Raw genomic sequence first — 25064 nt, 5'->3', positions numbered from 1 at the left:
AAGCTAAGCAAGTTTTTAGATAAGAATGGGAGTGTATCTCCCAGGCAGAAATTGCAGTTGGATGTAGCAGTACTTGTGCAGGAAAAGTCGCACAAAAGATTGAGTTTTAAAAATGTATGTAGCTAATTGGATATATAATTTATTTCAAGAAATAGTCTGCCCAGGCATCCTGGGTTGCCAAAAACACAGAATAACACACATATAAGAATAGTAATGATCAGGGAAAGGATTTATATGTAAATACATATTTACTTATAAAGCTAATATAATTTATATTTTGCATTATCTTTATGTTTCACAATGTGTAGGGTTGAAAAATCCTACTTTTATTTTCCATATTTTTCCATATTTTAGAGTTTAGTACATATTTTCGTTAATTTCCATATATTTTCCATATTTCATATAAAACAGTCCATATTATATTAGGTTTAACAATAAAACAAAACAAAATTCCATTAACTTTTAAAAATACATTTCAACAATAGAGATTTAAACACATGTTCAGTAATCCCTTTAACATCAGAGTTATTTGAAAATTAGCAGTCCTATCAACAATGGGAAAGTAAGTTACAAAACTGTATTAATTTAATTTAAAATTTTTAACAGACTTCAGTTGTGCAGCTCAACAGTTAAATGCCAGTCAGAGTACACATAGGTTCAGTTTTGTAAATCATACTATAAAGACGGTAAATATGCCAAAAGTACGTCATTCAGTCAATTTAAAATCAAAACTAACAAGTTACATTTCAGAATTTAAAGAAGATGGTTTATCAACTGACAATAAAATATTATTTTGTAATTTGTGTCAGTGTGCAGTATCATCTACACAAAAGTTCCTGGTGCAACAACACATTACAACTAGTAAACATCAGGCCAACAAACAACTAAATTCCAAGCAGAGACAATTGTTTTTAACACAACCAACAACATCGAATGTAAGATCTGAGTTTAACATCGACCTGTGCCGTTCTCTCATCTCTGCTGATATTCCTCTCTACAAACTAAAGAATAAGGTCTTCAGGGAATTCCTTGAAAAATATACTCAACATACAATCCCGGATGAGTCAACACTTAGGAAGACGTATGCTCCATCCATCTACGATGAGACAATACAGAAGATAAGAGATGAAATTAAAGATAGTTCAATTTGGGTTTCCATTGATGAGACTCCCGACAAAGAAGGTAGACTTGTTGGTAATGTAGTTATCGGTTTGTTAAGTGAACAATATTCTGAACGAATTCTTTTACATTGTGATGTTCTAGAAAAGTGCAATAACAAAACTATAGTTAAACTGTTCAACGAAGCTATGGGTATCCTGTGGCCAAAGGGTATTATGTACGATAATGTGTTATTCTTTATTAGCGATGCTGCCCCTTATATGGTCAAAGCTGGACAAGCATTATCTGTTGTATATCCTAAATTGACTCATTTTACTTGTGTGGCGCATGCATTTCATCGTGTGGCAGAAGTGGTCAGAGACAATTTCCCTAAAGTAGATTTGTTGATTTCATCAGTGAAAAAAGTATTTCTCAAAGCTCCCAGTAGAGTTAACGTGTTGAAAGAAATGTACCCTGAAATTCCATTGCCACCAAAGCCAATTTTAACTAGATGGGGTACATGGCTAGAAGCAGTTGAATATTATGCCGAACATATAGACTCTATTAACAATGTTCTCCTTGCATTGGACTCTGAAGATGCAGTCTCAATTGATACTGCGAAAACAGTTACCTGTGACATAAGTGTGAAGAATGACTTAGCTCACATTCAGCATACATTTTCATGCATCATAAAAACGCTCAAAAGTCTCCAAAATAGGCACCTTTCACTATCTGAAAGTTTTGAAATTATAAATAGTACTGTGGAACAACTGAATCGTGGTAGAGGTAAAGTTGCAGATGCAGTAAGAGCTAAGGTGGACACTGTACTTTCAAAAAACCCTGGATATGAAGAACTACAAAAGGTTGTTGCTGTGATGAGTGGTGAATCAACAGTGAAGATTAACTTGGACTTATCCCCAGCAGACATTGTGAAATTGAATTATGTACCAGTTACTTCTTGTGACGTCGAACGCTCTTTTAGTCAGTATAAATCTATCCTCAGAGACAATAGAAGAAGATTCACTTTTCAGCACTTGAAAGAAATGTTTGTAACCTATTGTTATGGTAACAGACAATAAAAATTGTGTTTTGTTGAAACTACATTGGAAGATAAGGTACGTCCATTATATTTTTTGTTTAGTTTGATTAAAATGTACCAATATTTAACGTACATAGTCATTTTTTTATAATTTTAAGTCCATATTTAATTCCATATTTTGGTAAAAATCCATATTTAATTCCATATTTTGGTAAAAATAACTACATATATATTTACATATTTCATATATTTTTAGTCCATATAAATCCGTTCCCTGGTAATGATTATAGTAAGATAGATGAGCCAAATTTAAATGTGAACTAGGAGCTTAAGTTTAAGAAATAATAAATTTGTACATATATTTGTAACAATCACACATTAACGAATAGAAAAGGGGGGGGGGGGTATTATGATATTCCGTATAAATGATTTTTCAGAATTGCCACAGACCCTTTAATGGTTGAAGTAATTATTTTTGGAATGATGTCATGGATTCCAAATGTTTTGATAGTGTTTAATTTAATTTAATTTAATTTATTTTTATTGCTAGTAAGTCTGAGATGAATACAAATTAGTAAATACAAAGAAAGATAAACTAGCCCACTCCTGAATGAGCAAGACTCGTGCTCAATTCAATTAAAGTTTTCATTCAAGACACCGATTTTATTGATATATTCACAATTTGATTGAGATTTCCTTGAATTAATTGCTTGAGAAGTTTTTGTGAAGTCTGTAATGAGAGATAGTAGGATTAGCACTCTCATATTATCACATTTTCATTTTTGTTGGAATAGCTCCCGTGGTGTATGGGATCCAGAGCGCTGGCACCTGGACAGGAAGAGGTCAGAGACTCCACCAGAAGATGAGCGGGGAGGGCGTGGAGATCTCCCATTGGATCACAAGGTAATATACAATGTATAGTTTGTTAAATTGTATCATTAGCTTGAGCAGCTGAGGAACTTTCTATTGTGGGGAGGGCCTGTTGCACACACATTCCTATCACTTACGTTTCAGGGAACTCTAACATTACATGCCAATATATTATTGTCGTTAGTGTGTGAGAATTGCGATAGTTACCAACACTACTGTAGTCAAATCTGATGTTGAGTTTAACGTGCATGTTCTAATGAAGTAGGCTGACCTAATTACCAGTAATTACGTTGTTTCATCTGTGAAGGTGTGCTTCTCCTCCAAAGTTATATTTGATTTTCATTTGAAACATCATCAAATAAGAGAATTTCATATGGTGAAGAATCGGTAGAACAGACAAAATTTCCAGCTTTACGCGCTGGTGCTTTATCCACTGAGCCACACCAGATTCAAGTTCCAATCCCTCTCATTTTAAATTCTACCCTAGATCATATATATCTCGGCATTATAGGTTTTGACGGTAATGACTTTTGTCAGGTTTACTATGCTGCCATCTAGTTGTTACATGAGGAGTCACGTCATAACTCCCATTTGAATTGCATTAGCGACTGTACTGCCATCTCGTGTTCATTTACGGCTGATGGGTGGCGATCCTGGCAGTTCTTTTCAAAGTGCAACCGATTTTAACATAGAAATGAGCAATCTATATATGATCTGGGGTTCCACCTACTGTGTTCCTACCCTCGTGTACCATGTCATAGTATGTGTGATAGTAGACAATGGCCAACCACTAGTACAGAAGTACACTTATTATGAGTGACGAAGTGGCCAGTGTCCGACGGTACAAGGCACTATCTTGAATCACAAAGTTTACTTACACTGAGTGTTATTAATTGAGAAAGCATTTTAGTTATTTCTGCTGTTTGAGATGAAGGTGTGTGTCTAGAGACTATTGACAGTATAATGGTAAATGATTGGTTTGCAGCGACGAACAGGAGATCCTCGAGAACGGCTCCGCAAGGAGCAAGATGGCATAGTGTTGAGTCCTCAGCGCCGAAGCTTCAACTCTGGCTGTTTCGTGAACATGAGTCAGAACAACAGGCGGGCAGAAAGTCCTCTGGGGAAGACTGACAGAGATAGGTAAGAAGTTAGTTGTGTTGAGAAGGGCGGTGCACTGTATTCATTATCTCGGATTAATGTAATGCTACACTATCATGATCTGACACCACTATTGCAATCAGTAGAATTACTAAGGATTAAGATGAGGATTCCTACTTGGTAATAACTTGCACTTCTAGAAACTGAAGTCTAGTTCACAACACAAGATTTATTTAGACTAAGTTTGGAAGTTGAAGTACGTGAAAACTGATAATTTATATTTACAATAAATTGTTGGCCTGATGTGTTTATCCATTGGTGACTGGAGCTTCTCACCTGATGTCATCGTTATTGCCTTGTCTCGAAGTCCGGTCTTCAGGCTTCTGACTTCGAGAGTCTAACCTTCCTTCGGGGATCGAACTGTTTGGCCACCTCCTGACTGACTGACTACTCGCCTCCTCGAGACATATCGGTCCCTATCTTTTACTTCCGAAAAACTGCCTTTCGACACCTACTTAGGGAAGGGGTGGGTGAAAGAAGTCAAAAGGCTTATGTGTCGGTTTTACCCTAAACTAAGATATTTCGATCAGTGATATACAAATGAGAATTTATGGTGGAAAGAACGTCTTAAGGGTCTTAAACGAGTTACAATCACGTAAATCTTAATTAGGTCAATAGTTTCATACAGTTAAGCCTTTTGGGAGTTGCTTCTAAGAAAATGATTAGTAAGCTCGAAGTGCACGCTGTAGTCATGTTTGCTGACACAGGTTCACGTGGAAGTAAAAGACTTCCACTCTGATGTAGTAAAACTCACAGTTAGCAGACAGCAATGCATCTGGTCTGTCACTGTTGTTAAGAAGGATTATAAATAATGTTAGTAGTCAGCAAGTACAAATATCATTCGCTTCAATAAATGAATGAAATGGTTATTTCCTAACCATATCTCATGATACATGATCGTTCATCATGCAGAGCTCTCCTTTTGATGCAGGGATATGAGCCACAGAGACATGGCGCCCACCAGACGCATAGGAAGTGGGCGAATTCTGACCCATAATGTGTGGGACTTCCGCATAGACCGAGAGAAGGACGCTGACCAGCAGGGGGACTACTCATTCCAGCGCGGTGCAGCCAGGGACAGGGACCGTGATGAGAGGTAACAGCTGTGTATTTATTCGCTGTGTGCATTGCTGGGACATGTGTCCTTTACATTTCTCGTTTGTCATAGGTTTGAACGGCGATCCTTTGGTCGTGACTTCGACCGTGATCGAGATAAAGATCGTCATCGGGATAGGAATCGTTACACTGATCGTCGGAGAGCATACAGCGACAGCCGAGAGGAGGAGCCAGAATGGTTTTCAGGTAAGTGGGCATATTGCAACGCTCCTTGCCTTTAAAAGGCATATTTGCTATTTTAAACTTAATTTACCGTAATGTACTTATTGGTAATACCGTGAAGTTTTGGCTCTGAAATTAAAAAACGTTTTAATGCTTGTAATATTATTCTTGCTAATTTCTTGACTCAGTGTCATCTGCAGTGCATGAAGTATTGAGGCTGACTTTGGCTCTCATTCTATGGATAGAATTTATAGGTGGTGAAGAATGGTTAAATTTGGAGTCGGATCATGTGGTCGTAAACTTTTACTATTTTAGTATGTACCTTATCATCGAATTATAGTACCAAGTGTATACTTGATCTTGCTTAAAAATGAATGACCTCATTTGTAAGCAAGACGTATGCTGCTATAGATAATGCACTTCATAAACATGAGGAGGTGAATAAGTTTAAATGTTGAAACTTACAATTTAATTTAAGTATTGCCGGATCTACTTGTCTATCTTCAATCAATACGAAGCAGTAATAGTAATATACGTTACAAGAGCGGTATGTTGACGTTTTCATGGTCTAGGAAAAGATTGAAAAAGCGAAACGTAGTTGAGCTTTTTTAATTTCCAAGAACATGAAAAACATACCGTACATTATCGTGTATCGTACATTATTTTGTGCGAAGATCATTTATTACATACCTGAAAGACGAATTTCTAATTAGTTGCAATGAAATCTCCATGTTGGTTTCTGTTTAATGACGGCAACTTCGGAAAACCAAAATATCTTTCTTCAACATTGTTGCTATAAAATGTTTTCTGTGTTTACTATACTCCAGCAGGCCGTGATATACAGTATGTCTGTCTCTTTTTTTCCCCCCCAGTCTATAAATGCGAACTTAAAACAAACGGTAAGGTTATGTAATGATTTATTTTTCATTTTAATATTTTAACAATATTATTTATACAACATATTGCAGTAATAACATCGGCATCTGGAATCTTGTTGATTTTTTCACGGCTTCCTTAATGTTACTTGTATCAGGAATGCAATCAGTTTCGTGGAGTAGTAGACTTTACTTAATTTTTGGAAATATTTAAAAACAATAATTAACATTGCAATTTAGGTGAAATTGCAGTGGTAAGTTTCCAATTCATAATTATTACTATGTTAAACGTCTCTAAAAATAATATGTTAAAAGCCTAAAGCAGTAAAATGAATGTGGCGCTTAAGCGGTAAGAAGAGGGAAATTGTTATGTGTGTTACGTTGGGAATACTGAACGTGGTATTTCACACTTACCGCATATTGCTTCTGTGCGGAAAACAAGCAAATACGCACGATCTCACACAAAGAAATATGAAAGACCATTAATACTAAAAACTAATGTATGCCTGAGATAGGATTTACTTGTAATATTCATTGTGCATGAACCACTGACTTGTTCCTTGCAGTTGTTTTGTTTCTGCATTTTTCAGTCTGACACTGTCGTCACTGAGTATTATCTTGTTCTGAGTCATTCCCTGAATTAGATAGGGCTGCTATGACTTTCTTTCTTTGAAATTACTCAGTATTAAATCGTGGCATCTCATATTTCTTCTTTGTATACTATGATGATTTGAGACAGCATGGTTGTACGTGAAGCAGGCCGAACAGAGTACTTCTTTGCCACTTGATCAAAGATATCTATGGCACTCTTGGTTTTGTTGTAAAATTTATTGTTTCAGAGATTTTTTTTCTGTAGTTCCATTGCGACTGAGGAGTTCAACAACAGGACATTCGTGTTTGTTTTTCTGTCATTCTGCTCATGTGTGATTCATCTTGTCGTCCTTTTCACTGGTGGAGTCATTCATCAGTATGTTCGCAAGGCTTTGTCTTTGTGAAAAAGTTGCTGGTTGTTATATTTCTTGACACATGACTGTCATCTCACAGCTGGCCTCTATTCATCCTTTCTGAGGTAAGGAAACTCGTTTCAGTGATATTTTGATTTAACATCTGCCATGAGCCAGAATTTAATTCCAGATTTGTCCTGTTTGTTTGTCATGTATTGCAGGAAAGGAAGGACATTTTGTTTTTAGAGGCATAGAGCTTCACTTGGACTGCAGGAAATGCGTCGGTTTTCAATGAATTTGTTCCTTACGCTTGACATTAGTGCATATTTATGTTTTCAGGTGTTTGGACCACGTGTTGCTTGGAACCTGTTTCTAGCTTTGGTTTCAGTGAAGAATTTTGGTCCCCATACTTTGGATCATAAGTCATGAACTTCCAAGTTTCTGGCTCCTAGAGCACCTTGCACTCCCACTAATTTTGCTAAATTCATGCTTCAGGAACTGCCTCTAAAGAACTCTTTGTGCCTTGGTCTGAGTATGTTTTTCAATCAACTTCGCACCAATTCATCATTGAAGAGGCACCATACACCTAGTACACATGTCTGGTTTTTCTTTCAGGATGTCCTACTTCAGTACCATCTGTATGTAGTAACTGCGCCCCTGCTACTCTGTTTTGGTCTCAGGGAACATTTAATATAAATGCAACAAATGGACTCATTCTCCAACATTGGCCATTGCTGTCCTTTTCCCCACAAGTCCCTTGTTTCAGGAAAGGTATCGATGTAAAGATTCCAGATTCGACTTCTTAGATCTAATGTTTTCATTCCTCAACAGTACAAGATCCTGCCTGACATCTTCATTTCTTGTGTTTATTTACTTTATTTTCAGCTTAGATAAATTGAGTTTGAGAGGTCACAACTGAAGGCTCAAGCAATAGTTTCTTATTTAAGGCTGCATTGCATTTATAATAATTAGAGTTGTGTTTCAGATTATGCATGGAATAAAAAGAGCGAAGTGTAACTTGATATTTGTGTGGCTTTTCTCAGTTGCTTGACCAGAGACATTTGACAAGGCTTCCCATTCAATGTTTCCTCATTTCAGAGAGTATTTACTTCAGATTTGTTAACTGAAAGGAAAGTGATAATTTACTTTTTATTTATGGTCATAATGAACTTATTGTAGCTAATTTTGGCTTATATGAATTCTATGTAGGGGATATTTCATGTAACACAGTTATTGTAACTGAGGAGCCTATTGAAGAATTCAGATATTTTAGGGAAAGTCAGTCATGCATTTGTTTGGTTATTTGTATGGGCAGGCGGTCCTACATCACAGCATGACACAATTGAACTCCGAGGTTTCGAGGATATTCCTGAAGAGCAGGTTGCTCGAGGTGGCTCCAAGAAGCAGTCTCCTTCCCAAACCAAGCTTGGCAAGTCAAGTAAGCGAAATATTTATTTTTGTTGGGATTTAGTTGAATGTCAGTTATTTTGAATATCTTGAGATTCAGTCATGCACCTGGGATGCCTGTATGTGACCTGGACACCTTATTGCACATGCGTGAACAGAGGATCTTAGGTGCCATTGAGTGAGCTTGTACGACAGTGAATCTGCTCCAAACCAGGACTTGTGCTGTTTCAAACACAGTCAATTTTGCATGCCCTCAGACTACAGCACAGATGAATTGTGTTCAACATAAGCTGTCCATTTACAATCAGTTGGTCGCTTTGCAACACTCGACATTTTTCTCCACTCGTCTGCTACTTCCCTCAATTTGTGCATGCATTTGGTCATTTTATTTCTTTCATCATACAATCGAAAGTTTTTTTTCTTTTGTCTATTCCTTGCATTCTGGCCGCCTGTTGCAAGGCAAAGCAGGGAGTGATAGAGAATAACAATGAACACTGTAGTCAAAGATGTGTTATTTTTATCCTAATAATTGACAATTTTGCAGTGCTGAATAACTTGAAGCTTTAATTTGTTCACAAAGGAGTAAAATTACATTGCAACATTTTGTTAGCTGTTGGAGTTTCTTTATGGTTGGTGAAAGTTTCAGCATTAAACACACCGCAGTGTGTTCAGTTCAGTAATACTGTATAACAACTATATTTAAGTAATTAAATTTGTTTATTTATTCATGATAGGTTAGTCATACATATCAAATTTCATTCTTCTGACTTTTTAAATAATGGCGAAATTTTCAATATTATGTGAAAGCTATCATCTTAGATTTGCAAATTCGAAAATTTGAGTCTCGGTTGCACCAAAGTTTGAAAGTTTGAAGAGATACAAATCTGTATAGGAGCTAAAAATCAAGAGTATTGCTATTATTGTGGTGTAGTACACTTTATTTTGACGCGAAATGATCCGTGTGATAATTCAGTTTAAGGGGACACTTACGTGATTTTTTTAATTTCTACAATTTTCATTCAAAATACTATGCAATACTATCATCTATATAAAATTTGGTGCCATTAGGGCTAATACTTTTGAAATTATATTTTTAAAATAGGCTATATTCTATATTGACATCACTATAAAAGGCTTCTTGCGACAAAGTTTTCAGAATTTTTAGTTCATATTGGCTCAAAAGCTTGAAAATAGTCATGAGAATATAAATTAGTTTTTTTGAGCTGGATCTAAATAGAGAGTCACAAATTTTTAAGTGGATTTTGTTAATTTTTCACTATTATTTCACTACAGAGCATGCATTACACAATGTCACTGGTATCAATAATAATCTCAGTAGTTTGCTTCTTGGGTTTGGCTTGTGCAGATGTGCGTGCCATTACTGTGAATCGCAAGTCCTCAGACACAGTGCTGCAGCAGCAGAACAACTCTGGGGGCCCGGGAGGGCGTAGCACCCCGACGCCTATTGGTGCAGTTACTGCTGCTCCTGCTGCTCCTCACTCCCCCATAACGGAGGATGGGCCGATGTCTAAACCAGGTGATGCATCAGCCGAGGAGGAAGCTGCTGGTGATAAACCAGCCATATCCTGGGAGCCAGAGAACGAGGAGGAGAATGGATCTCATACTTTACAAAACTCTGAATTCAACCTGGACTTGGACGACATTCTCAAGATCGATGCTTTGCCATTGCTGTCGGTAATGCTCTTACATGCGACATTTATTTTTATCAGACTCTCAATGTAAAATGGAATGGTTGTTCATATGATGGTTTATTTGGCAGAATGGAACTGCAAATGAAGGGAATGCTGGCTCCAGATTTCGTCAGTTTTTCCAGAGGGACAGTCCTGTCAATCAGGCTGAAAGTCGTCGGTCCTCTCTGCAGGAGGAACTTCTCAACAACATCATCAATGGTACGAGCATTCATTTTTTTTTTTCCTAAATCTCAATGTTCTGATAGAGCATTTGTGTTTGGCTGCAGTGAATTGAAAGAAAGCCATTCTTTTCCATGTGAAGGCAAAGAGATTGTTCTCTCCATCATTGCTTCCAGAATGATTGGAGGACCCTTGAACTGTAATGAAATGAGGATATTGGCGATTCATTTTCTAATGTTAGGATTGTAACTTCCTGTGAATGTATAATTGAACTCTGTATTACTAGGTCCATAATACAGTATATAAGAAATAAATGAACTTAACTCCATAAGCTTCTCGAAACTTTGTTAGCTGTTGTATCAAATTTTGTCGAAAGAATGTATGCTTTGTTGAAATAGATCATGGACCAATGAACAGTGGACTAGAAACAATCTAATAGGAAAGATCAACATTTTTCATTATAAATCTCTGTGTAAACAATTTTAATTTATTAAGAAAGTATATATTAGAACATTGCAACGAAATTTCAAATATTTTTATCGTAGTTTACTTACACAATATGCAAATATAATTTACCTGTATTCAGAGTGCTTTGAAATGAACTCAGCTACACATATATTATAATGGTTACACTCCCAGTATGTTAAAATAGCTTTAAATGCAATAGTAATGCTCATTATTAGTCACTGTTCGAACTAAAATACAACATTGTATACGGAACACCCTACAAAAACATCTTAACACACAGACAAGAGACACGAACAAATACAACTTAACAGTTGTATACAAACTATCGTGCAATAATTGCAACGACTTCTATATTGGACAGACTGGAAGATCATTTCAAACACTTTACAAGGAACATAGTACAGCCATAACCTACACGGAACACATCACAAACTCCAATCACAACTACAGCAACACAGACACTGACATGAAAAACATCCAACCAAAAAACCAGAAACTTGATACCCTAGAATAATATGAAATTTATAAACGTACAAAACCATATCCACATCACATCCTGAACACTCAACTGAATTTCAAAACAGACACTTTTCGTCAACACAACAGGAATCCAGAAGGCAACGTGGGACCTTCACTAGGCTTCGTTCAGTTACGGATACCACTTCGAAACTAGTCAGCCAGGTGAATTGCAAAGAAATCATAAAGTTATTCAGTAATGCTCACTCAAGATATTGCGGTTATGAGAAATTAAATACTGAAATGACATTTAATGTCATCTGAAATAGCTTTTGGAGACTGTTGTTGTTTTCTAATGCCAGGTGTTTGACAATAAAGTCATTTGACCTCTTGCACTCCAATATTTTTCAAAGATATTATCACGACCAGCCACTGAAGCACAGATTTTGAGGTGTTCCGAATCCATTTCTTGGTTTGAGTTGCACAATGGACAGTTAGGGGACTGATATATTCCAATTCTATGCAGTTTTGGAGACTGTATTAGTTGGTTTAGAACTTCACAGTTAAGCCATACATAACACATTCTTGAAGAAATTAAGATTATTTGTACGAACTCTTAACTGTATACTTAGAGATAGAACTGTCGGATATATTACACTTCAAACTCCAGACATTGACTTACCTTGTTCTTTCAGTGTGGTCTTGATTTAATAACGTGATTATTTTATAAAAAGTCAGTTTGGACTGCTTGCTCCTAAGGCCGGCAGCATACTGCATCGAAAATTCGTTCCAGGACGAGTGTAATCAATCACTACTCATCCACATTTCACTACACACTTCTTGACTAATCCTTCATTCCACTAACACACCATTTTCTAAGACTATGAGATGGCTTGTCCTTGCTGCACTTTCTCTTCTTACACTAACCCTCTAACCTTTACTAGCTGTTGACTGACACCACAAATGCCTCTGTTATCGCTCTCACTCTGACACACTTCACGAAATGCCGGTACTTATGTTCTTTGTTATTATTGAGTCTGTGTTTACTAACCGGCGTGTGGAAAAATTAATGTGTTCTGAAACATCACATAATATTTAATGTTTATATTAATTCTTGGTTACACTCTTTTAACACTTGTATATGTTTAATCATGATGTTGAACTTGTTTAATTAAGAAGTTTTATAGCTTTACTGTGTTAAATAATGAAACTATTGTGGTATAATTTCATTATCACACTGAAGTTATAAAAGTCTTTAATTTAACAAGTTTAATATTATTATTAATTTAATTTATTTGTTTATATATTATTGATTTATGTTTGCATTTATAATCCCTTTATCATTTAAACAAATAAACATACCAATGGGTTGAACACAGAAAAAATGTTAAATTAATCTGTAATACTTTGGAAACTAACCAGTTAGTCCATATGAGGATATCTTTATTCTGTTGAATCGTGTGAAGATGGGAACTATTGTGTCAACATTACAGTCTTTTTTTTCTTTTTGCACTTAAGCATGTATTTCGAAATTAATGATTATTTTCTGTTTCCTTGCAGATATCACCGAGCCGAATATAATGATTCCTCCCCTGAGCGAATCTGATACATACTTCGCACCCATCTCACCCGCAGCCAACACTGCCACGTCCAGCATGTCTGTATCAGCAGTGGGCAGCAACACGAAGCCCACTCTTCTGCTGGAGATGCTCCAGCGGGGTGGCCAAGGCGATGCTGCATTGCCCCCCGTTATCAGAGCGCCCAGTATCAGGGACTTGGGTAAGCATCTTGTCCCCTTGGTCGACCAACATCTCTGCTGAATCATAGCATCTTTGATTGATGCATTCTTAAAATATGGTCTTTCCAATTATTTTTCCTTTCTATTATTATATCATTTAAATTAAAAATTTCTAATTCTCTCCAGATCGTGAGGTTACTGATTTCATTTCTTTCATTATATCCAGTGAGGAATTAATAATTGTCAAGATGATGCATATAATGTTGTAGTTAACAAAACCACCACGTTTTCAAGTTTTGCAGGTTCATATTTTTTTTTTTTTTTTTCGACAGTAATGTGCTCAACTTTGAGGGTGTTTCTGGTGCACTATGAGAGATGGCTCTACATTGCAACAGTTTGACGATGACGATTAATGCAGGGAATGGAAATGGCAGTATCTTGCTGCAATCCCTATTTAAACAGTGGTCTGTGGCATGGTCAGGTGATTCTCGAGGCCCCCCCCCCCCCCCTCTGTCATCCAGATTTGTGACCCACAGTGGCGGAGTTATTCTCTGAAATGATTCACTTCCCTAAAACTCCAAAACGGAGTATAAAACAAGATTACACGAACAGAAAACACTAAAGAAATTGTGGGTAGAGTCTATATTATTCTTTTGACTGTACAGTACAGATGCTGCTATACTATAGAGGAAAATCAGCAAGGATGTCCATACAGGACAAATTCCGACCATGTTACATGTACATCCATTTGTACAGACCCAGAAACACAATTTGGGCCACCTGAATTTTGTTCCTGGGTCTGTACAAAAACAGAATTAGTTAAAAATATTATAGAAAATTATGTTTACATTAATGATGGTCTTTAAATCACATTGACACAGTCTGTCGACTGCTGCTTTGCTTTACATTTAATTTCAGAAATGAGCAGACGAATTAAATACATGAAAACATTTTAAAAATCTATAAAATGAAAACCAATAGAAATTAAAAGGTTGTTGTTGTTTTCCAATGCCAGGCGTTTGACAATAAAGTCATTTGACCTCTTGCACTCCAATATTTTTCAAAGATATTATCATGGTCAGCCACTGAAGCACAGATTTTGAGGTCTTCCGAATCCATTTCTTGGTTTGAGTTGCGCAATGGGCAGTTAGGGGACTGATATATTCCAATTCTATGCAGGTGTTTGGCCAAACAATCATGGCCTGTTGCCAATCTAAATGCAGCTACAGACGATTTGCGTGGTAAATCGGGAATTAACTGTGGATTTTGATGCAGAGAGTTCCATTTTTTCCCTTGAGATTATGTTATCAAATTTTGTTTGTTGAAGTCTAAGTATGTAGATTTAATAAATCTCTTCACAGAGTAATACGTAGATTTAGTAACAGGTCTGTAAGTAGCAGTGCTGCCCTTCTTTGCTAAAGCATCCGCATTCTCGTTTCCCAGGATTCCACAATGGGATGGTATCCATTGGAATACAATTCTTTTATTGAGTGATATTAATTGAGAGAGCATTTTAGTTATTTCTGCTGTTTGAGATGAAGGTGTGTGTTTAGAGACAATTGATAGAATAGCTGCTTCGGAGTCTGACAATATAACTGCATTCCTAAATTTATTGATGTGGCATAGAAGATTCCTGAGAAATTAAAAGGTGGTGCGGAGCATCTTTCAGGCATGTTCATGGTTGTTTACTTAATGCCTAACCAAAACTCAATGTGTTGTTGACCATGCCTCAGTTATGGTGGCAGTGTTGCTTGGAGCTGCTGTACCCTTGAGCAGTGGTATTCAGCCTTTTTTCTTCCCGCACCCCTAGAGAACTTTCCCATTCAAGCTTGTACCCCCGAAGTTGTTAATTCAAATTATATATAACTTAATTAAACTCGACAATTTATCAATTATTAAATCACCTACTTTCAAACTATAAAAGAGATGGTCATGCTAATAAAGGAACAACATTACAGATATAGAGACGAAAAGTTATTTTGATTCTGTCCTGTTAATAAGATGTCTAAGGTTGTTTTCTGCCTACCAGCTTCTTGAACTTCGTGAGCACGAATGCCAGAGATGATTCTGAATTTAAGCGATTCCTTTGTTTCCTTTGATCGATGTCAGTGCAGAGAAACCCTGCTCACGCGAATAAGGAGAGGGATGTGAAATGACGGTGTCACTAGTTCCATAACACACACTTTGCGAGCTTTACCAAAAGTCACAAATTGACAAGTTTTCTATTTTTATTTTCAATGAACTGTCAAGGATATTTCTAGCAAACTTTCTTTCAATTTTAAGGGAAGTTCAAAGACTGTGGTGGAAAACGGATTTGTAATAAAATCATTAGTTCTGATCATTCATGAAACTTGCATGCTTATTTTAAATTTTGCATACCCTCTAAAAAATCTTAGCGTACCCCTGGTTGAATACTCACTGCCCTAGTGTATCTGAAGGTTAAACTGTGAGCAAGAATTAGAAGTGGAATTTTGCCCCTGTTCAACATATTCATGGAGTCGAGCATTGTAGCAGATAGATCCTGAGAATTTTGATTAATGTGAGGAATATTTGTTGCTGTAGAAGTGGTAGGCAAGATGCAGAGCGTGGAGGAGCTGGAGGCCAGAATGAGGCAGCAGGGGTTGAATGTGGTGCAGCAGAACAACAAGAACATGGCGCAGTCGTCCATCAAGAAGACTGAAGAGGACCTGGTCGCCTTCAAGAAACTGGTGAGTGTGCATAAAGCTTGTGGGGTCGCTTGCTATCTTGAGTAGCTCTCGTGTTAAATTTTTACATCAGTTTGTGTTCTGCTTCGTGAGTAGAGATGTGATTTCGTACTGTTAAAGGCAAAATTTCATCACTGTATTGCTCCAAACTGTTTCTTCTAGGGTGATGTTTACTGTACTTTTTACCATTTTGTAGTGGTGGTGGTGTATAATATAGTGTGTGGAGGAATGTGTAAGATACTTCATTATGATAACATTGATAAAATTAACAAGTCGGTGGGATTTTATCAGTAAGCTGCTTGCACAATCATGAAAATTATTTTGAATGTAATCTACTTAGCACATCTTGTGCTCTTTGGAAACAAACATGTAAGCATAATGCATTTGCATTTCAGTATTACATTGATACGATAGTATCAATTAAGTGCAGCAGTAACGTTGATATTATTAGTATAATTTTATTTAATATTGGATTTTTTAAATTTTATTAAACATTTTTCAGCTAGCAAATTACCATATTTCATGGCATAATCGTCGCATTTTTTATTATATTTTTTTGGCGTGAAAATATATGGTGCGACCATTATGTGAAGAATAAATTATTAAAATGATATCGACTGGTTGCATCAAGTTTCAGTGATCAACTAACATATAATGGGGCCGTGTGCGAGCAAGCAGGGCCAAATGCGTGATTCGTAGCAGAAGAGGGAAAAGAGGAGAAAGTGTGGCACTGGAATCGTAACGCGAATAATACCTTAAAAAGTAAAAATTACTGTGGTGTTATTGAATCAAAAAACTCTTTTATTGTCTAAAATCATTCATAGTATTGTTGTTGTTTTCTAATGCCAGGCATTTGACAATAAAGTCATTTGACCTCTTGCACTCCAATATTTTTCAAAGATATTGTCATGGTTAGTCACTGATGCACAGATTTTGAGATGTTCTGAATCCATTTCTTGATTTGAGTTGCACAATGGACAGTTAGGAGACTGATATATTCCAATTCTATGCAGATGCTTGGCCAAACAATCATGACCTGTTGCCAATCTAAATGCAGCTACAGATGATTTGCGTGGTAAATCTGGAATCAACTGTGGATTATGATGCAGTATGATTCATAGTATTGTTGAATCACATGTATTGGTACACTGAAGTCTGTATCATCTGACTACTGGACAACCAACTCAGAACCAACAAATTGTACTGAACTGAAGGCATTTATGGCCATTGGCTTGATGCTAACACCTCGCACCTCCATTCCATTCACTTTTGTCAGCGGCCACTACTATCTTGAGCGTAATGGTACTTTTTGTTGCAATGGCGTTATTTTTAACTAATTTTTTATTGTGATAAACAGAAATATCCATGCAAGATTATTGTGGTGAAATTTTGAAATTCTGATCAGTTTGTTTATAAATAAGGGTGCGGCCATTATGCGAAGTCAACGATTACGCTATGAAATATGGTACTTGTGTACTATCGGGGCCAGGTATTTATGAAGATTGATTTTTATCATTTGTGTTTTTTAATATTGGTGTCGGTGGAGATTGTTGGAGATTGATTTGTACTCTTGGCAGAGATCAATGGAAATTTTGAAAAATACAATTATTTTGGAATTGGAGTATTAACTCAGTTTGAATATTACTTTCCAAGTAATTAACGTTAAAGGTTCGTTGGATTCTGGTAAAGATGCGGTATGGCCAATAGACAATATTTGTTGGATTGAGACAGTCATTAAAAAGGAAAAAAACTTGCAGCCCTCAAATGAACACTTTCAAATTATTAGTGAAATTTTGAATTCTCCATCTTTTGAGTTCACTAATGTAATCAGAACACCTGGAATACCATGTAATGTAGGCTACTTGGATATATAACAAATTCAAGTGAAAAAAAAAATCCGAAAAATAAACTCAGAATATGAAATTCGCTATAAAACAACGCAATAGTAATGATTCGCGAATGTGTTCGTATTTCGCTGTTAGAACTCTATTTCGCGATTTCTCGCAATTGTTTTTCCGCATATTATTAATCAGAATCCCTTAATATGTACAGATTAGCAAAAATCTATTGTATATCTATTATGTCGTGATTTTCGCGATTTCCATAAATACCCAGCCTGTGTATTATATATTCCGCGCATTTTTTTTTTTTAAGTAAAACTAAATGTGTCAGTTTGGTGAAAAGCAAAAAACAATTTACATATCGTAAATTGCATTTTTTCTACTACTCTTAATTATAGAGACTATCACAAAGGTTAATTACTTCGATTATTAAGAGTCCAAGCATAAAAAGGAATGATTTCACTATTGTAATAGGTTTGCTCAATTTAGTCTGTGTGGCAAGTCTTGGCATTCCTCTGCAAGCTGTAGAAGTATATTTGTTACGTGCTAATAGTATTACATTTGTTCCTGTTCATCATTTTAGGTTAGGATGTGTAATGCTGACAATTTAAATGTAGTATTGTTTACTTGAAACTAGCATTTTTTTGGAACAATACAGTACAGTTTTGAAATTTCTTGAAGTAGTGTTCCTTTAAGTATCACTTGGCCGTGGCTTCATTTCAGCATGTTACTAATGTTGTCTTGTAATTTTTGTTTAGCTTTCATGTAATTGGTGTATAGGTTTTCCTGTGTACTGAGTTCACATAAGACATTTCAACCTAGTTTAGTTACTTTGCATGGTTTCATTCATTTCCTCTTCATCCCATTTTCTTTGGCAATTTTTTTTACATTTTCGTTTGCAGCTTGCGCAGGTGTCTGATGGTAAAGTGATACCCGCTACGGCCACGAATGGCGCACTTCCTCAGAAACCACAACCGCTTAGTTTACTGCAGGTAATTGTCTTGGGTTTAGATCTAGCCCTGGAGATATTGGAGTAGTTCAGTGTCATCCCAATGGCTGTTCCATCTGTCTATTCCTGCTTCCTCTTCCTGTTCCAGTAACCTACGTGAAGCTCACTGAGAGCCGAGGAGATGCATTGTGGCTGTCTGAGAGAATGCAGGTTAATTCTTTAAGCACAAAGTTTTTGTAAAGATTCACTGAATCTTTTGTATTGGCTGAAATTGCCAAATCAATAATAATAATAATTCTTTATTTATACTGGCAGAGTTAAGGCCATAGGGCCTTCTCTTACACTCAACCAGGTCACAAGTATACAAGCAATGAAAATTTAACAAGTTAAAGAACAGAATACAAATCATGTAGACATTTAAATTTTTTTGAGAGCCGGAAACTTTAATGTAATGATTCTTACTGCACATAGTTTATCACTTGTAAATGTGACGTCATAGTAATGATGAAGATCCATCAAGGAGGTATACAGTGCACTGAACTGGGATAAAACAGAAAATATTACGAACATTTTCAAAAGAAAGAAGTCTCGCCAGTACTTTATACTGTTCTCCTTCCTTATCCTTTTCCCCTAAGCCACGAGTACCAGTGCTGTAATGGAATATAAATGTTAATTTCTGTAAGTCACTATACTTATGAAGTAATTTATACAAAAACTAAAAGATTTGAACAGATACATCTTAGGTTGTTTGTTCTGTATTTCTTGTGCCAAAGTTGACAATAATGAAGCTAAGGAAATATTGCTATACTTAATACATAATTTGCTCTCTACAAAGCTATTCTTGCTTCTTTTGCAGAATTGAATTTCTCGTATATATATACCATGTAGTAAAGTAATCTGCTTACAGTAGTAAATAGGTTTACAGCTCTCACTAGATTTAATCCATGTAGAAAGGAATTAACAAGAATTGCACTGTCGAGTTCAATGGTGATGAGAGTATAGGTTTCAGCTGAATGATAGACTGTACTGTACAGTTGCATGTGAGACAATCTACTTACTATTGAGTTTTAATCAACCCTGCATTTTATGGCATGCTCATTTTTGTAGTTTTCACTGCGAGGTTAGGTGAGAAATTTGTATGCTTTTAGGATGGGTAATTCTGTAATTGAAAAAGGCAACTCTGAATTTTATTTGGTTACGAAGGAAAGTTAGCACCAGTTGATTTTCGGCAATTTTTTCGTTTTAAAATACTAATGAAGTAAGCATCTATGATAGAGCTGACAATTTTTAATAACAAGACAGCAAAGGCAACAAAACTGAAGAATAGCAAGAAAGTACAAACTACTTGATTTAGCAGCATACTTGCTTTTGTGGGTTCTTTCAAGTATCGAAGTGCAAGATTGCATTAAAGAAAATATATTTTGATGAAGGAAGGAGGGGTAGAAAAGCAGTTCATTATACATTTTTTTCCCTTTTACTTAAAACTTAGGTGAGAGGTGAGTTGGCTCTGAAGTGACGCCAACTGGAAAGCTTCATGTTCAATCTCGGGCAGAGGCATAGATTTCTCTCTTTGTCAAACTTTCACAATGTTTAAGCCCTTCATTCTTGGAGAAAAAAAAATCTCCTGTAGCTTTGGTAGTAAAAAAAAGTGACAGCCTATATTATTGTAACGTTTTATTCTAACCTAAATGCTTACTGTGCATCAGGGAAGAGGACATGGAGATGGAGCACCTGGCTAATTGTGAAACTCTTAGGACACTTGTGGACCTTCCATCAAAATATTGGGAAGCAAGAAGGATGATGACTTCATTGTTAAATCCAGAGCATTAGATATACACACACACACACATATTCTACTTTTAACCACCACACCTGTCAACAATGTGACTTATTCTTAATAATTCATCCTACAACAATGGTATTTCCACTCAACACAGCAACACAATAGTTGTTATTGCACTCCACATGACGACAATGACAATACACGTGTATTATTGAGAAGAACAACAATGTACTCCTAATTTCAATTAAGGTTCACAGAGCACTAACAAATCCGTCAGTTCACAGTTCGCTTGCCCTGGCTAGTTCTTCTAGCTCACTGTTCAAGTTCACTGCACATCGAACTTAGGTCTTCCGGATGCATCACCTTCGCCTTTGCACTGCCACAGTTATGGACTCGTCGAACTTAGGTCTTCCGGATGCATCACCTTCACCTTTGCACTGCCACAGTTATGGACTCAAGTTCACTGCACGTCGAACTCAGGTCCACCTTGCTCCCTGGTGTAGGCTGACTGAAGACTGACTTTCGCCGGCAACTCACAGTGAACATCTAGAATGTTCTGCGTTGCGGAGCCTCTGGACCTCCACAACAACCGGTCTCCAGATGCTTCCTTACTTCCACCCAGTCACAGTCGCTTTTCCTTCCCCCTCACTCCGCACCGTGGCTAGTGTCAGGGGTTCGTGTTTTCATTTCCCCGTGCCCTCCCTCTCGCCAGATGTGCATGCAACTCCCCGACGTGACCAGGACGTTCCAGGCGGGTGCCACAATATAATTTATTTTATTTATTTATTTTTTTTTAAACTTCGAGAACGATTTTGGAATCCACTCGCTCTTTTAGAAAGAGTACTGTATTGGGATTTTCTGCAGGGGTGGGGCTAAAAATTGACTGATATGAAGTGCTGTCAGTTCACCTCTCTCCACTGTGTCGGAACTGGTAAGCTAGCAAATGTTTCGTTATTAAAAATATGAAAGTGCATCATGAACCGCATTTCAGAGAAAAAGTTTTATATTAGCTTACCATATGTTACGTCTGGTGCTGCTGACATGTGATGTCTCTGATATTGCAGATGTTGAGCAAGTCCCAGCACGACTCCTCCTTGTCTGTGGGAAGACCTGTGACACACCAGCAACAGCCACCGGCGTCGACATCTGCAGAGCAGGTTGGCTTGAATCCTATATCGGCATTTGGACTGAACTCTCACCACAGCCCCGGCTCCAGTGTGGTGACCTCTCAGCCTCAGAGCCAACAAACGCAAATGCAGATTCCTCAAGACCTCGTGATGAAGCTGCTCCAGGTTCAGCAGGTGTGTGCAGTACAAAACATGCTGAAACTTTCTCACCACCCTTTTCTGTACATGTTCTGCATCACTTGCTCAAGTTTCTGTCAATCTCGTGAGTAAAGCCATATTATTAATGATGACCCCACCTTCTGTGCCACCAGTAGACTGCTTCTGAACAAGGAAAGGACTGATTTATTTGCTTAAATCAACATTTCTCAACCTTTTGATGATGGAGTCTTCTTTTCTTCATATTGCCTTAGTGTGACCTATGTGTAAAGTGTACAACTTAGTAATGTAAAATGTATTATCAACAGTAATCTCACTAGACGTTTTGATTTATCTAGAGAAAATCAAAACTCGAGTGGGATTTAATTGAGTATTACACGATTAGAAGAAAGTATATAAAGATTAGAAGTAACGAAGTACTCCAATACAATAAAATATTAATTGACTTACGAAAATACAACTGTCTTCGAATGTATTATTGTACCATCTCAACATTACAAATATTACGCTAGATGCATGCTAGATGGCAGTAGTGAGCAATGCCTTCTCGTCGAGAAGTTCTCGATCTATTATACACGATGGCAATGTTACTAGTCAAGAAGGCTTTGTTGATTCAGTTTCATTTTTATTAAAATGCAACATTCCACTTCAATTATCCGAATCCCAGTAATCAACGTCACTTGACAGATGATTTTCAATAAATCTTAATATTAAACAATCTCTGATACGTGACTATCCATAATATCATATAGCAGAAGCGATAATATAACCTAACTAATATACTGTACACAAGTGTTAGAAAAGTTTTAATTAACGACGATGACATAAAAAATAAACATGAATAATTTTAAAAGGAATAATTATTGAATGTACAATTTTCAAATTTGAATGTGGTTGGTGGTTCAATTGATGTTATATTGGACGTGTGCGTAATAGAAGTGGAACTCGTTGATTTAGGCCTACATGGTGTATTCAACTTATTCAGGATTTCCGAATGGTGCTCTTCATTTATTTGTAAATCGGATTTCAGAAGGTGCATAGGTATGATCAGTGATTTTTATTAATTCGTTCTTGAATGCCAATGCGAGTCATATTTGAAACTGCTGTGCATCGACTGGAGTGGTTTGTAATTTTATATATATTTTTTTGACGTCCAGACCAGCGCAGTTTCAAATGTTGGCAAACAAAGAAAGAAATGCTAGGGACGCGATAAAATTAAACAAATGCTAGGGACGCAATAAAATTAAACAAATGCTAGGGACGCGATAAAATTGTGCGATAAGCAGCCATGATTGGTTGAAATACGTCCTTTTGTACAGTTTTATTGGTCAAAAGTAGTATGACGTAGTAAGAGTGTAATAGTCAATTTAAAAATAAACAATTAAATGATGTTATTTAATGCAAAATAGTCGAATGTTTAAATTTTCATAGAAGAACTTTTAAAAACTTTTACTATTTATTATTATTATTATTATTATTTCATTAATTCGTAGTGTTCTGCCTGAGGGTAGGTTTTTCTTCTATAGTTCCTCCACTACAAGTAATTGAAACGTTTGTCTTTGAATAGCCCAAGCTATTATTAAATTTTACCGACAATGAGTGAGGGAGGAGGGAAAAGTCGTGGGGTGACAGCAGTAATTATGTCCAAGAAAGGGTGAGCAGTCCAGGGTTAAGAATAATCTTAACAGTTTCACTGCTAGAAGTGATATACACAGTTGCTCACCTGATCTCTCAGCCACATGAACATACTATTACCATGTGAACCTCGTGAAGCTACTTCCGATAGATTCGAATGTTTTTTATGTAACTGGCTTACAAAAATCCTTTTTACAATTTCAACGAATTTCTTAAATTTTGTTTATGACAGTATGTGTGTAAGTCTATAGCAGGGATGTCAGAGCGCCCATATTACATGCTGACAGTACAAGCAATACAAATCCATCAAGGTTCACTTTTCAGCAAGACGAAGTACAGTGATTACCCTTAAGGAAGTGATGTGCATGCAGGCACTTTGACAGCCTGGTCTATAGCATTGTTCTAATGCTCACGACAGTAACAATAATGCGATATTACGCTTGAAATGTAAGATGGATATGTTTGGCCTGTGGTCTGATCAGGTCAGGAGATCAAGGGGCCGACATATTAGCATTAATGACTCTATCCTGGAACACTTGTTTAATTTACTGTAGGGAAATGTTCGGCGTAGGAGCAGTGGCAGAATGTGCATTTCGTTCCATTACAGTGAACTCTTGAAAAAAGGCTGTAAAATCAGATCGACATATCTAACAGCATTAATTATTTCTTAAAAAAAATTCCGTCAATTCTTTCCCCACTCATGGCAATAATTTTAAGAATTCACATAGCCGTGACAATGGAAGAAGAAACTAAGAAAAGAGTCTGTATTTCTTCATCATGTACATTGTTCACAATGCATTAACAAAATCTTTGCCTTTTCCAGGATCTCCCATCTGTAGCTCATGACCACTAATTTTGTATAGTTTAATTTTCAACAACTTTGTATCTCTAAATATGTGTTGAGCAGGCTGCATAATGTTTTAGGGGAATTTTCTAAGCAGGATGCAATACTTCTTCTGTCAAACCTGTTTTTTTTGCTTCTGTGCTTATCTGTAATACCAAAAAATCTTTCCATAAATAGTCTGTTGTTTCTGCTTCTTTTCTTGGTTTATAGGTTTTTTTTAATAAGATTTTGTAGACTTTATTTACGCAAATTTTCCAGAAAATTATTTTTTTTTTTTATGGAGCATACATTTTCATAATGTTACAGTAAATTAATATAGTACCTATAGTGTGAACTGAACTCATTTGGGAAAAATTGATTCACAACGAAACTTCTTAGATTATATTTGAATTTTGAAACCTAGAACCAATAGAGTAATGAGATTAGTAATATGTATGTTATGTTATTCCATGCAGATGTTAGAAATTAGATATTATTTTCGATGTACCTATAGTGACTTCAAGTCCTGCAGAAAGCTGGTAGTACTAATGTCAGGTCTGCTAACTTCTGTGCTTAGCAGCAGCAGCGACAGCAGCAGCAGCAACAGCAGCAACAGGAGATGCTGAACAAACTGCTGGCTTCAAATCAGCAGCAACAGCAGTCACAGCAGAGTCAGAGTGCGTCGCGGTTGGGTCACGTGCCTGTGCCCACGCAGTTCCAAGTGCCGCCTCCCCCATCATTGTCGCCTTTGCCCCCAGATCTTCAGCTGATGGTGACCAACGCTCAGCCCAGCAGGGAACTGCTGCAGAGGCCAGAAGCTCAGGCCATCATCCAAGGTATGTT

The 25064-nt window shown here is 36.7% G+C and overlaps 1 protein-coding gene across 7 annotated transcripts in view; it reads left to right on the top strand.

Annotated features, from left to right (window-relative positions):
- The window catches only part of LOC138700842 (eukaryotic translation initiation factor 4E transporter-like), a 71584-nt gene that overhangs the window by 19632 nt on the left and 26888 nt on the right, over window positions 1-25064 (top strand). For 5 of the 7 annotated variants that reach the window (XM_069827196.1, XM_069827194.1, XM_069827195.1 and 2 more), the window contains exons 4-15: window positions 2932-3040; window positions 3993-4147; window positions 5097-5261; window positions 5334-5467; window positions 8578-8700; window positions 10036-10364; window positions 10450-10579; window positions 13025-13243; window positions 15765-15910; window positions 18651-18740; window positions 21545-21781; window positions 24799-25057. In XM_069827196.1, the coding sequence (XP_069683297.1) occupies window positions 2932-3040; window positions 3993-4147; window positions 5097-5261; window positions 5334-5467; window positions 8578-8700; window positions 10036-10364; window positions 10450-10579; window positions 13025-13243; window positions 15765-15910; window positions 18651-18740; window positions 21545-21781; window positions 24799-25057 (2096 nt within the window). The remainder of the gene's footprint in view (window positions 1-2931; window positions 3041-3992; window positions 4148-5096; window positions 5262-5333; window positions 5468-8577; window positions 8701-10035; window positions 10365-10449; window positions 10580-13024; window positions 13244-15764; window positions 15911-18650; window positions 18741-21544; window positions 21782-24798; window positions 25058-25064) is intronic. The other 2 variants (XM_069827191.1, XM_069827193.1) reach the window with 2 other exon arrangements.

Source organism: Periplaneta americana, chromosome 6 (genome assembly GCF_040183065.1).
Source record: "Periplaneta americana isolate PAMFEO1 chromosome 6, P.americana_PAMFEO1_priV1, whole genome shotgun sequence".
In the NCBI taxonomy this organism is placed as follows: domain Eukaryota; kingdom Metazoa; phylum Arthropoda; class Insecta; order Blattodea; family Blattidae; genus Periplaneta; species Periplaneta americana.
The sequence above is the reverse complement of the archived record's forward strand: the minus strand, read 5'-3'. Positions and strand labels throughout refer to the sequence as shown.